The sequence below is a fragment of the Camelus ferus genome, chromosome 4 (assembly GCF_009834535.1).
Source record: "Camelus ferus isolate YT-003-E chromosome 4, BCGSAC_Cfer_1.0, whole genome shotgun sequence".
NCBI lineage: Eukaryota > Metazoa > Chordata > Mammalia > Artiodactyla > Camelidae > Camelus > Camelus ferus.
Genome location: NC_045699.1, coordinates 53674235 through 53688265, shown reverse-complemented (window position 1 = coordinate 53688265; position 14031 = coordinate 53674235). Strand labels below are relative to the sequence as shown.

The 14031-nt window shown below is 41.7% G+C and overlaps 2 protein-coding genes across 3 annotated transcripts in view; both read left to right on the top strand.

Annotated features, from left to right (window-relative positions):
* TMEM245 (transmembrane protein 245) overlaps positions 1–7247 on the top strand; it is a 79900-nt gene extending 72653 nt beyond the window's left edge. For both annotated transcript variants that reach the window (XM_014555926.2, XM_032478142.1), the window contains one exon: positions 2257–7247. In XM_014555926.2, coding sequence (XP_014411412.2) covers positions 2257–2302 — 46 coding nt within the window. In that variant the 3' untranslated portion in view covers positions 2303–7247. The remainder of the gene's footprint in view (positions 1–2256) is intronic.
* A 1539-nt stretch (positions 7248–8786) lies between these two features.
* The window catches only part of CTNNAL1 (catenin alpha like 1), a 50815-nt gene continuing 45570 nt past the window's right edge, over positions 8787–14031 (top strand). The window contains exon 1 of the mRNA XM_032478144.1: positions 8787–9035. Coding sequence (XP_032334035.1) covers positions 8895–9035 — 141 coding nt within the window. The 5' untranslated portion in view covers positions 8787–8894. The remainder of the gene's footprint in view (positions 9036–14031) is intronic.

Here is a 14031-nt window from a genome sequence, read left to right as displayed (position 1 = left end):
TTGTTTTCTCTTCTTCTGAGTCCTTCTGGAGGCTTTTTTGGCCTGGAGGCAGAATTGAATAGTAGGTATGAATTTCAAGCTTACAGCTAAGCTTACTTGTCAACAGAAAGCAGTCACTGGGCCAACCACAGTCTTAATCTTATTTTATGCATCCTTGCCCTGAGGCAGAAAATTTCATTCATAATTTAGGGGAAATGAAGAGTTAGAGGTTCAAACTTGCAGATATCTTAGAAATTTGAAAGGATGTCAAAGGATGAATTTACAAACCTTTTGGGTGTTGGAAAGTGCTTTGTAGGTATTGACCAGTTTTTGGCTCTTGTTTTAAAGATTTTCCAGGGCTTTTCAGAACTGAGTGATTCATATTGTCTAAGACAGCTTGTAGCCAGCTTTGCCTGTACACAAATGTAAAAACACAAATTTAGGTGAGACGGTGGAAAATGGGTATGTAAATAAATGGGTAGACAGGTAGTTAGAGCAGTGGTCCTGGGAGGAGGATATGATTTTGCTCCCCTCAGAGGACATTTGGTAACATCTAGAGACATGTTGATTGTCACAACTGTAGTGGGTAGAGACAGGGATGCTGTTAAACATCTTACAATGCACATAATGGTCCATAGTGCTGCTGCTGAGAAACTCTGGTTCAATAGAGATGGATGGATATTAATATATATAAAAATATGTGTGTGTATAAATCTGTTTAAGGGAATTTTTTTCAGGGTATAAAAATATTTGAGGAGATTCATTCCAGTTATTTGACCTGTCAGCATATATTCAGCACCGTGGGTTCAGCCATGTCACGCATAAACCCTTTCAAAGCCACAGGAGCCATAGCCAGGAATCTTACCCCTCCCTCAAAGCTGTTCCTTTGGATGTAGAGCTGTGCTAGTCAGAGATGTGCTTTAGGGGTGAAGAGGCTTAGGGTACCATCCAGTGAAAGAGCCTTGAGATAACTGAGCATCCTTGAGTGTAATCCTTTTCCTGTAACGTTTTACCTGTGCCCCTCTTGACATTAAATTACTTCCTACCTTGTGCTAAAGGGTTAGTCTTTCGCTTGCCTCTGCCCTGCCTGTCTAACCCTCCTAATTGGTGGTGTTGTTGTAAAGGAGCAAGGCAACTTCTATCTAAAAGGATGGTAATAAACTTGTGCTTCACGTCTGTATCATTTAAGATAGACCTGTCTGTATTATAGCCAAAAGACAAACTCAAAAAACGCACCATCAGTCAAACTCAAAATGACAGTGGCTTAAACGAGCTAGAAATTTATTTCTCTCTTGGGTGAAAGAAGTGGAGAGGCAGGCAGTCCAGGGCTAGTGTATCTGTTCCACAGACATCCATGCTACTCGTCCCCCTATATTCATGTTCTGCTAGCTGTGGTGTGAAGTCTTTTCATCTAAGGTGGGTGCTTGAGCTCATGTTCATTGGTAAACTCTGACCTGGCCATTTGGCTGCTAACACAGATGCAGACCTGGTGAGGTGACATCATCCTAGCTTGGGCATGTAAATTATGTAGCAAAGGCGAACTGGCTGCTACGGTCCTAAGAGGTAGACCCTGCTTAGATGCAGCAGACCTCCTCCATCCAACCCAGATATTACCTGCCAGTTAACTGCATTCACTTGGCTTGCTTGATGGGAGAGAAGGACAATACAAGTACAAGGTCATTTGGTGAAAAGACCTCCCCCATTTCTCTTGCCCTGAACCTCATCCCTCAGAGTGTGGACTCTGCTGGGTCAGTTTTCCTACTTTGCAATAAAACTTACCACTTAGCGTTTAACCTTTGGTCTCTTAGTGTTTTTCTCTTTAACAGCATTGTGTCTACTTTCCATTCAGCAAGAAGGGGGGAAAGGTCAAAGATCATCCTTCTCTTGTAAGGACACTGCCCAGAAGTCACTCAACACTTCTATTTACATCTCATTGGCCAGAACCTAGTCACACGGTCATTAGTTTCAAGGGAGTAGAGAAGTAGTCTTGTAGAGGGAGACAGTGGACCCTCTAAAAACCTGGAGTTCTTGTTACTAAGGATTGAGAGACAACTATCAGACTTTGAAACAATACTCAGTGAATAAGAAAAAAAAAATGACTATATAACCTCATAGAGGCTATCATGTTATAAAAATAAGATATTTTATGGCAACCAATTACTAGTTAGATGCTATTTTCTTTCTTTCTTTCTTTCTTTTTTTTAAATATCTCTGTAGTCCCCCCCCCACCCTCTTTTCCAAAAGCAAAACTAATCATTCTATCTTTTCTTTTTAAAGGACTTTCCGTGACATTTCTGAAGATCTGAAACCTTCAGTAGACTGACTTGGTTCCCAACTGCCGCGATTTCTCTAGGAAATTCAACCTTGACTGTGAGTTCAGCTCAGCTGTGGCCTCCTGTCCTTTCAGCTGTGCCTAGCAAGCAGAGCCCAGGAACAGAAGCAGAAGCCTCCTGGCCTTCCAAGCAGAATTCCCGGACAAGAGAGGACTTGCTCTGGGCTGCTTTGCATTTTAAAGCACAGCTTTGGAGCTCAGAAATGTGGTTTGCTCACTGAACTGTTGCTAAGATGGCTTGAAAAGTTTCAGTTCATACACTGGTACCATGGCTTGAAATTTTCCCACTTTGGTTATCTGTATTATAATATATATTTATAAGGTTTTTTTTAAGAGCCCTAAACTACCTGCTGTCACGAGTGTATACAATGTAATTTTCTCCTGTTTTAAGATATCTGTTCTTAAACCTTTTCTATGACAGTCACTTCCAATGAAGAGGGCTTTGACTTTTGAGAATGTAGTTTCTTGAGCAGGAAAAATGAGTCATCTGCCCTTCTCCCACAGTATATGGTCCTCTGTAGGGAAGGTCTTCAGTGTGAGGGTGGGTGGCTTATTTGAAGTTCAGTCAGTTGTATGTTGCAACCATAGGAGACACAGAAAGACTGAAGCTCTTCTTCCCCTTTCTCCTCCCTCCCTCCCCTGTTACACTATTGCCAAATTTCTAAAACTTGGCTGACCACATTGAAATTAACTACTTATTAAGCTGCTATTAATGGTAACAATATGATAGAATTCATGTTGTGACTTTTTTTTCCCTTCCCAGATGTTTTAAGTGAAAAATCTCAGGTGCATCAGCGCTCTGATTTGTTAAATGTATCCCTGTTTCACTATTTGGAATTTGACCAATTAGTTACCTACAGCAGTAGAATTTAGCATTTTATATCTGTGTAGTATCTTCCCATCATTTGGCACAGTGCCTTGCACTTAAGACACTAGATGAATGCTTATTGGATTAAATTGTGACTTTTAAAATAATCTCCGATAACCAGCATAGTGCTTTATTTACATTTTACAAAATTTTTGCACATGTTATTTCACAAGCACTTCACATCAGCTTTCATACAGCTTTATATTCTTTTACAACAGTTTCACACAGATGGGGAAGCTGAGGTTCGGATTAGTGACCAACTCAAAGTCATGAAGTTTAGTAAAATTTGACCTCACATCTTTCTGACTCCGCAATCTGCCAACTTTGCTGTACTGTAGTTTCTTTTAATATTCTACACACTTTTTCCAGGGCTATGAGGTAGAATTAGGTGTCCGATCGCATAGACCTGTCAAACAGTTGATGACAGAGCTGGGACCAGAATCCAGCTCTTAGCTTTGCGTCCTTTCCACTGTATAAAACAATCTTCAGGCTCTTTCTCTGCCCCCAAGGGAGAAGAAAGGATTCTTAATGGAGGAGAAAGGGTTCTTAAGTAACAAAGATCTCCTTTTTGGAAAACATTAAAAAGTAGAACTCATTTCTTCTAAAACATCTTCTCATTAAGAAGCATAGTTAATGATAATTATCTTAAATTTATTCTGATATTACTTAAGAAAAAACTCCATCTAGAAGAGAGGTACCATGAGGTCTGTCTTTATACAGTGGACTACACACAGATCTCTTATTTTTACGTGAATCCTTCAACAGTTATCATCTGATATGCCACCAAGTGTTATATGTATTTGGCACTGAGTAACTCATTCTTTTCTTTATTCACTTGTTCAGTCATTCATTCAGTAAAACATTGGTTGAGAGTTTGCCAAACTTTAGGGTCCATGCCAGGTACTGTGTAGGGTACTCTTGGGGAAAACTCGTAAGACTCCTAAGAAGGCCTTCTCTCACCTTCAGTCTTAGCTGAATCATGTGTATTGCTGAAATTAAAAATTTTACCTTAAAAGTGTTAACAAAGAAATCAGGTCTGTTTTTATGAGTGGTATACTGGTAGGTTTACAGCTGTGATTAGTACATATTTATAAGAAGCAAATATTGTGCACAATGCAGTAGTATGCATATGCAAATTATGTTTCTCCAGAGTGCTTTTAGCTGTATAAAGTGATACTGCAAAAAACTAAACTTAGCTGTTGCCGGTTATAGTTATTAGTATGAATACCAGTTCTTCGATGGGGACTCTGAGCCCTAAGAGAATAATTTAGAGCTGCCGAAATTAGCAATAATGTAGTATCATCTGGACTGTCAGGAGCAGAGGTGCCCCAGAGTACTACCCAGACCTGATCTGGACTTAAACTGCCCAACTACTCCAGCAACAGCCTATGAATTTGAAGGTTGACCAGCTTCGGGAGGTCTTCTTGGAACCCTCAAAAAACAGAGAGAAACATGCCGCCTCAGATATAGTGAAGAGATTTTACAGATCTTCACAGGGCATAGAGATCAAATGATATGAAAAGATAGAAGTCTCAAGCTCAAGTCTTGAAGGTGATTCTTAGGATTTGACCCAGAAAGAGGAAGTTTCCCTAGAAACAGTTGATGCATTAATGAAGTAGAAGTAGCTTCAGTGAAAACTGAGTACAGAAATCCTGTCACAATGTCCTGCGTGTGATAGCTTTACTATAGATTAGTTTGAAGGTCACATTCCCTCTTCAGTTGTAAACTGAGTGGAGGAATGGGAGGAGGAGATAAAAACTCCCTACTCAGTGTGCTCCTCTCTTCTCTGAGAGAGAGCAAGGCATGGGATTTTCAGCATAAACCCTGTGTCCTGTAAGTCCAGCTTCAGTTCCAAAATTCCTATCACATTCTCTGTTTCTGGAAGTGATCTCTGCCAGATTGCCTTAGATACCAGTTTTATTTATTTTTAAATTTGCAACAGTTCCAAACACCCATTTCCATTAGAGGTGGTTTGCTGGCAGAGTTTTCCCTTGACTTCTGAGACTAGTGCAGATTGACTCTTGACGTGGGAGGATACCTAAAAAGTGTTACTTAAACAAACTCAGTCGCTTTGGAAAAAGCAGTTTATTCCAGTAAAAGGGCTTGCAGATGAGGTCCTCTGGCTAACCTTGGTCTTAACAAGAACCGGTTGTGACCCATCAGGACTTCCTAGTACCCCTAGCTTCCACTTTGGTTGTGTTTAGAGCTTTAGGATGTATCACTACTGAGCAAGAAATGCTCACATTCAGGCCATGAGGAGTTAGATTAGAGCAAAGTAATTTTAGGTGAACTATCTAGAGCTTTCAACTTCAAGGTTTATAGGAAAACCCCTCACAGTCTCCTTTAAGGGTCTTCCAAGACCCTCACAAGAGTATTAACAGTAGATATTTCACAGTAGAAATAGCCTGTGGCAACATACTTCCAAATGTTAGTTCCAGCTTAAGAACAAGTATTTTTTGTTTTTATCAATTTCTTGTCTCTACACATCTTGCCATCAAAATATATTCATTTCATTAACTTACTGAGGACCTGCAAAAATATTCATGCTATCTAAAACCACTGAGCAGTTCCCTTTTTTTGATAGTTTAAAAATAATTAAGAGAATTATAAATCAAGATGTTCTCTCTGCCTCCTGGAGTCATAGAAATTCTGTGCTAGAATGGGCCTTTATATAATTAGGCGATCCTGGCATTTTCTGGAGAAGGAAACAAATCCATAGGTTGAAGTGTCTTTTCTGACACGGAACCAGTCAGTACCAGTTCAGAGTAGAATACTTGCTTTTTTCTCACAGTCAATTGTTCTACTTCTCTTCCCTTTCCCTCGTAGTTGAGTAGCTTTTGGAAAAATGTGTTCCTTATAGCAGTATTTCCAAGGGATGTTATTAGATGTTATAAGAGAACAAAAGTGTGTGTGGTGGGGGGACCCCACACTGAGTTAAAATTGAGGCATGCTGAGTTTGTTTCCTTTCTGTAGGTCTTCCAAGAATTCATGTCATACTATATATTGTGAATTTATAATATGGACAAAGACTGTTTACAAGACTTATTTGACTTTAAACTGCGCACCCATCCTCCTTTTCTCAGAGCATCTCAAAGGACTACAGATCCTTTGGGAAACATGGCTCTCAAATAAAAGTTTACAGCTCTTTTAGAGGACATCCCTAATGGAGATTCTGAATGGTGAATCTACCATGTAAATCATAATACGTCTCAAAGTCTAGTGAGATAACAGAAAGAAAACATATTTGTCATTCAGAGCTATACATCAAGTATAGAGATTCTTTTCCACCTATGGTGTGTGAAATCAGTATTTGTGTTTTAGTTTTACAAGTTTTTAAAGATCAATTAAGTGTGCAAATACAGTGGTGATATATTGATAATACACTTTAATAATGCTTTTGTATGGCACTTTATAGTTTTCAGACTGCTTTCATAACAACCCTGTGAGATAGACAGTTGTCGAGTGTTATCAGACAAGGCACTGGAGGCTCAGAAGGGTTTTTTTTTGTGATTTTCCCCTTAAGTTTATATCGCAAAATGATGGAGCCAGAATTCAGTTGCAGAACTTCTGACTCCAAGTCCAGCGTTCTTTACTCCACACCTGGTTTCTTATTTTTTTTCTCTAGCTTTGTATTTTACTATGGAAGGTGCGAAAGCAAATGTTAAACATCATTTGGCTGAATATCAAATTCTGTCTTTTATGGCAGTGACCCAGAAGGTGTAATTCCATTTGTAGTTATCCCAAAGAAAACCCTTCTTTGTCCTTTGCAGTGCCACTTGTCTAGGTGACTGGAGTGCATTTCAAATACCATTTGATTTTGAAACCAGGATTGGATATATAATTGTAATTGCTTATGTAACTTTTGGGAAATGTATTACCCTTGCATTCTCAGGCAAAGTAGAGAAGGTTTGAAAGTAAAAAAGATTGTTCAAAGACAACAATATATCTTCTTTATTATCCCAAATGCTGTTTCCTAGCTTTAACTTGCTTTGACAACCTACTGATGTAACATCTTTGTAAATGTAAAATATTTATATTTTGAAATAAAATTACTAGTGTTGAATGAATCAGGTGGTAAACTTAGTCTCATTTCTCTTGAGAAATTTGATCTTTAGTGAAGTCAAACTTTCAGAAATACAAAAATCCATCTCTTAGGCCTTATATCTTGCCTTTTCCTTTGGCACCAATGCCTACACTGAATTTTTATGGGCAACTTACATAAGGGAAGATGTGTCTGGGAGAGGATGCTGGACACCTTAAAGAGGTGAAAGGGTGCGAGGGTAAGGCTGGAGCCCTCAGTGCACAGAGGAAGGTGGCTTTGTGGTAGATAAGGAAGTAATGAGGTGGGTGGCTGGGGGGTGAGAATCAGAGGAAAAGAAAGTTGGATAAAGGAACTGCATGTTTTGAATGAAGAAAACAAACCTAAGGTATGGCTGTCTTCAACAGCAAAGATAACCTCTGCAGCACTGGCAGGTGGGGCTGAACCCCAAGTGGAGGTATTTTGAAGCATATTTCAACAGTGCTTGGGAAAGAGCTTTCTGATACAGCTCATCAGTCTGACATTATGGATGGAAAAAACGATCCTGGCAAAGGTGTAAGGCATGGACTATGATTTACATTCTTTTCTACACTGATAGTTTCTTATTGGCAAATCTACTAGTTCACAAAATATTTCTTCATGCTTCTCAGTCTGTTGCTTAAGCCTAGGACCCCTTCACAGGATATGTGCTTCTGACGACCTCCTTTAGGTTTGCTTCTGGAACCTTTAGGGTAAGAAGTGTTCAGCTCTCCCATCTCCATCACACAGAGCCTCGTTGATTCTTAGCCTTACTCTTAAGTGAACTTCGTCAGAAATGTACGCTAACGCTCTTTTCAGTTACTAAACAGCTGTTAAGAAACTGCTCTGTACTAGGCACTAGGGGAAAAGTAATTTTGAAAAGTAGTTTTAAAAATAAAAGTGTTGAGCAGTAGGTGAGGATTTCCCATATGTTCTATTTAATTTCCTTTCGAAGAGTGATTCTGATCAGTAGCCCAAGAATACCCAAATCCCTGTTCTCTTGACAAGTACTCAGATACTCCTTAAACGATTGCATTATCAAATGTTTCATCTTCACTCCAGTTCAAATTGTGAAAAAGATATGGTCGGAAAAAGAGCAGGGCGGAGAGGGAAACAGGACCTTCCCCAGAAGCTCCAGGAAGACTGTAGAATTCCTGTCTCAGAGTAAAAGCCCCTCCCTACAGGCTTGACTCTGGTTCTAGTCTACCTGTTTCAATCCAAGCGCAGCTTCCAGAAATCATGGGAATTTCTCCGGGAATTCAGTTAGGACGAGTCGCTTATCGGGAGAATGGGAAGCTTTGAGCCTGGATGTCCTTGTCCTGGTAAGAGGCCACTTGGTCGTGGGAGGCCCTCAGGTATCCTGTTTCTGTGCTCTAGCGGAGGCGAGACGTGTGGGACCCGCTGAAGAATGACCCGAGGCGAGACAGGCAGGGCGGGGAATGGGGACAGAAGGGGCGGGGCCCGGGTTAGGGGGTGGGGCTGCAGGGCGCCCCACAGACTGGAGCGCGTGGAGTGGGCGGGGCCGTGCCGGGGGCGGGCCCGGTTGGGGGCGGGGCCTCGGGCGGCGCGGGTGCATCGCGGTCTCTGCTAGCAGGCTGGCTGGCGGGCGTCGGGCCCGCAGCGGCGCGGCGTCCAGGTTGCGCGACGAGCCGAGGGCCATGGCCGCCTCTCCGGGCCCAGCCGGCGTTGGCGGCGCCGGGGCAATGCACGGCTCCGGCCCGTCGGGCTTCGCCTTCGACTCGGGACTCGAGATCAAAACTCGCTCGGTGGAGCAGACGCTGCTCCCGCTGGTTTCTCAGGTAAAGCGGCGCCCGCGGGGCCCCTCGCCTCCCTCCGGCCTCGGCCCGCGATGGCGGCGGTCGCTCGCGCGGCGGGGGCCGGGCCGGGCGTGAGGCAGCCACTACCCCGCATTCCGCACCGGGACTACGGCGTCAGTGTCCGACCTCCTGTCTGGGGCTTGAGGAATGGCCTCAGCTGAGGCGACCAGAGCTTGACCATCCGAAACCCGGCGGTGGGGCCGAGTGGGCTGCGGCGCAGGGAGCCTAGTACCGACCTGAGTGCCCGCCGCAGGTGCGCGCCCGGCCTCCGCACAGGACCCGCCTCCGGGCTGCGGCTCCCGTGACCCCCGGCCCCTCGAGGCCAGCTCGCGAGAGGCGGAGAGGACCCCCGTAGGGGCTCCGCAGGCGCTCAGCGGCCCTCCCCGCTGCCGCTCTTTAACCCGCTGCCGGCGCACGCTTGCATCCCCACCATCCCCGGACTGTGGCCACTCGGGCTGGGGCGTTCCTGCCGGCCTCCAAGTCCAGCGTGCTCTCCTCTCCCCAAGGCCTTTGTCCCTTGCCCCTGCGTGTGCGTCCGCTCGCCCGTCTCGCATTCACCCCGGGCCACCCTGACCCTTCCCCTTAACCTGCCTCCTTCACTTCATTTGGCTTTTGTCCGGCCTCGGAAGGGTGAAGTGAAGGACTGTCTGATAGTTAATCCGGATGCACATCTTTTGGCCAAATCCCATTTGGGATGTATGCTTTATTGTATTTATTGGTCACAACAGAAGCCTGCAATCAGCTAATTGACGCGGTTGGCTTCAGAGAAGTTGTTACTGTGAGCTGAGTTTTATGCAGCCTGAGGGCTAGAATTCCTCACCTAGATCTGTTGTGATGTGCCAAGCACTGTGGGAAGTGAAGAATTCTGTGCCTTCAGGAGCTCGTTGGCGATGTGTGACTCACGACTAGATTGCAACGTCTTGATGACTCACAGTAGTATTGCCAAGATTTTAGAGGTAGAAGGAATCCTAAAAGTTGTCTGACTCTAAATTAAAAAGATCTTTCATACAGCATCCTTGACACCTGGTCACCAGTCCTCTGCTTAAACATTTAACTCCGTGACGGGAAGCCTGTAGCTCTTCCATAGAATTTTAAATGTCATCTCTTCTCCATCCCAGCTCTGCAAATATTTGAAAACAGCAGTCATACATATCCCTGGATTCCTGCCATGCTAATTAAATAAACGGCTCCATTTTCTTCACCTGTGCTGATTTCAGCCTGGTAACTGGACAGTGAATGAGTACTCCAGGCACTCCTCCACCCTCTTCCCTTCCATGTGTGATAGAAGCACTGATCAGTGGGAAGGAGGAGCTTGAGGATTAGTTAGTGAGGTCTACATTGTCCCCTCCCTCAAAAGAAAACCACTACCACCACCAACACAACCACAACACAAAATGAGAGATACTGGAATAGTTTTAAGAGAGAAAATTAAGAGAGTGGTATTTTATCCATTTAACAATCCATATATAATGCTTACTATGCACTAGGTCACGTTCTAAGCACTTTATACATACTAACACATTTAATTCTCATAACAATCTTATGGGGTAGATATATGTTGGTCCTCATATGAATGAGGAAACTGAGCATCAGTAAGGTTAACTAACTTGTCATGGGACTTTCACTTGTAAATGTCAAACTGGGATTTGAACTCAGGCAGCATGGTCTGAGAGTCTGTGCTCTTAGCTAACCATACTCTTTGTTCTCTCTAGAGATTAGGTGCAGCGATGAGGTCAGCTAGCAGTAGGTACAGAGAAAAGAGCCCACAATGGGAAAAACAAGCTGGAAGTTTGTTGTAATCTGGAGAAATGGTAACTTTTCACAGTATCACTGCTAAAAGTGTATCAGTCCTACAGTCCTACGTTGTGTAATTCTGGGGTAAGAGGGTGGAGAGAGTAGGAGAGTGAAAGAGGAAACATGTGAACTGGCTGCTGAGAGTTAACTAGAGGTCAATGCCAAAGGGGGAAAATGCCAGCTTTTTTTTTTTTTTTTTCTTCCCTGTTAAAGATTGGTTCAGGGCCCTGACTGAGGTCCTGCACTGCACAACATTCTGTGTCCGTAGCTGGATCTTTAACACTGTTATAACTGATATTCCTAATGACTGACTGTATTCAACAAAAAAAAAGTTAAATAATGCTCAAAATCAAGAAATATCTGAAGCATAGCTGGGACACTAACCAAGCAGGAAAATGTGGAATACAATTTAGAATGATTTTTAGGTTTTAGGGAGTATAAGCAGATTAAAACCACAGCTCTAGAAAACTCTTGTCCAGGAGTCTCATTTTCTACGGATGTTGCATTATTACCCAACTTATGTTTTACCGTCATATCCACAAGAATATTTTAAGCCTTTTAGGCAGGTCTTTGTTGTGTGCTTTCTAGTTGCTACTCTCTAAGGGACTTGTATTCTAGTTGGGAGGCAGGACAGGTACCGAAAAGCACATGCCAAGTGTCAGATGAACAGCATCAATAGTAAATGCTCCAAGAGCTCAGAGCTGATGTGGATGAGTCAGAAATGGTGCCATAAAAGAGACAGGGTCTTGAGGTGAACAGGTAGGGCTAGCCTTGTACCGTTTAGTGAGTTTTAAGCACAGTTTCTACTCTGAGATCATCTAACCTCTTCTAACTCTCCAAGTAAAAAGTTCTGGGTTACTGGCCTTATTCAAGGACTGCAAGGATAGCTCAATACTAGACAAACGTATATAATTTTCTGCATTCACATATTAGAAAAGGTATATGTTTTTATCAATAGATGCAGAAAAACATTCAGTTAAATTCAACTTCTAATCATGATAAAGAGGACATAGCAAACTAGTAACAGAAGAAAATTTCCTTAACCTGATAAAGAGTACCTACAGAAAACCTATAGTCAGCATCATAGCAGGAAGTCAAATTTAAAATAAGTATTTCCTTTAAAACTAGAAACAAGAGAAAGGATGCCTGCTATCATAGCTTCTGTTCAGCACTGCATTGGAAACCCTAACCAGTGCAACAAGACAAGGAGAAGTGAAAGGTGTAAATACAGGAAAGGAAAAGTCAAAATATAATTGTCTACATAGAAAACTTGAGAGTCTACAAATAAATTATAAAAATTAGGAGGTTTAGTAAGTTCACTGATTGTAAGCTTCTAAAGTCAACTGTATTTCTCTCCATTAATAACAAACAGAAAAAAAATAGTTCTAAAAAAGTGATACCAGTTAGAATAAAAATGACAACAAAATATGTGTATAGCGAAAGAGATGCCAAACTTCATGGAGAAAAGTTTTAAAATTTATGACAGGCCAAAGTAGAGCTAAATAAATGGGAGAGAAGTACTGTGTTCCTGGCTAGATAGACTTGATATCATAGACATATCAATTTTTCCCCATAGATCTATAAATTTAATGCAATTCCAATGAAAATTTTACAGAAATTTTTGAGTAGAATTCCATAAAAATAATTCTAAACTTTATATGAAGAGCAAAGAGCCAAGAACAGCCAAAAAAGAAACAAGGTGGGTAGACTTGTTCTACAAGCTTTCAAGTCTTATTATATAGTTACAGTAATTAAAATAGTGTGGGTTTAAGAACAGAGATGGGCAAATACACCAGTGAATAAGAACAGAGACCCTAGAAACAGATCCACACCTGTATGGAAACTTGATAATTTACGAAGTTTGCACTACTGGTCAGTGGGGAAAAGAACTTTTTTTAAAAGGGGGGGACAGTTGGTTATCTAAACAGAAATACATGATATTGAATCCCCACCTCACATTATATACAAAAATCAATTCCAAATGGATTAAAAACATCAGTACAAAAGTGAAAGCTTACAACTTTTAGGGGAAAAAATAGGGCAATATCTTCACCACCTCATGGTGGGAAAGGATTTCTTAGTACACCAAAAGTACAAAACCTAAACAAACATTGATATATTTGCTCCATTTAAGTGGAGAATCTTTGTTCATCAGAATTGAAAGTATAAGCCATAAAGTGAGAGAATATGATTGCAATACAAATAAGCAACAAATAATTGGTAGCACCCAGGATAAATAAAGGGCTTCAATGAATCAAAAATAAGATTACCCACTGAAAATTGGTAAAACAGTCATCTCACAGAAGAGGAAACAGATGTCCAAAAGATATGTGGAAAGATGTTCAGCTTTGTTAGAAATCGATGAAGTACAAGTGAAAACCACAGTGAGAACAAATGTTGGTGAGGAATGTAGAGCTGATGGAAATGTCAGTGGTACAACCATTTTGGAAAACAGCTTGATGTAATCTGCTAAAGTCAAAGGTGGGTATTATCTGTGACCCAGGAATTTCACTCTTAAATCCATACCCTTAGAGAAACTCCTGCACGTGTGTTAGAGACATAGATTGGAATGTTGATAGTCTTTCTACTTCTAATGGCCTGAGGCTGGAAACTGCCCAAATGTATTTTAACAGTAGAATATCAAAATAAATTGTGCTAAGTTCATATAGTGAGATACTATGCAGCAGTGAAATGAATGAGCCATAGCTATAATTATCAATATAGAAGAATCTCAAAAACATAATGTTAGGGGAAAAAATTAAAGGTTCAAAACAGGCAAAACAAAACCGTGTATCATTTAGGGATATAACACATGTACAAGAGTTATAATAAGGAAATGATGAACACAAACTCAGGATAGTGGTTCCTTCTGGGGAGTGGGGCGTGAGAGGGGAGTGATGTGGAAAGAGAGGGGCCCACAGGGCACATGGGTTGTCAGAGGTGCTGGTAATGTTCTCCTAAACTTGGTGGTTTTGTTATGTCTTCCTTTCATTTCTTTAAGTGGTGCACTTCATTTGTTGTGTATTTCCTAATTCAGACAAAAATTTTTTTTAAAAGCTCTGGGCCGAGTCTCAAACACATTTTCTGCAGAGCAGCTCCCCGCCTTCTTTAATAATCACTTTATTCTTCCTGTCAAAACTCCCACTCCCAGGCTTACAATGGTTTTAACCGAGGAAGGGAGGAG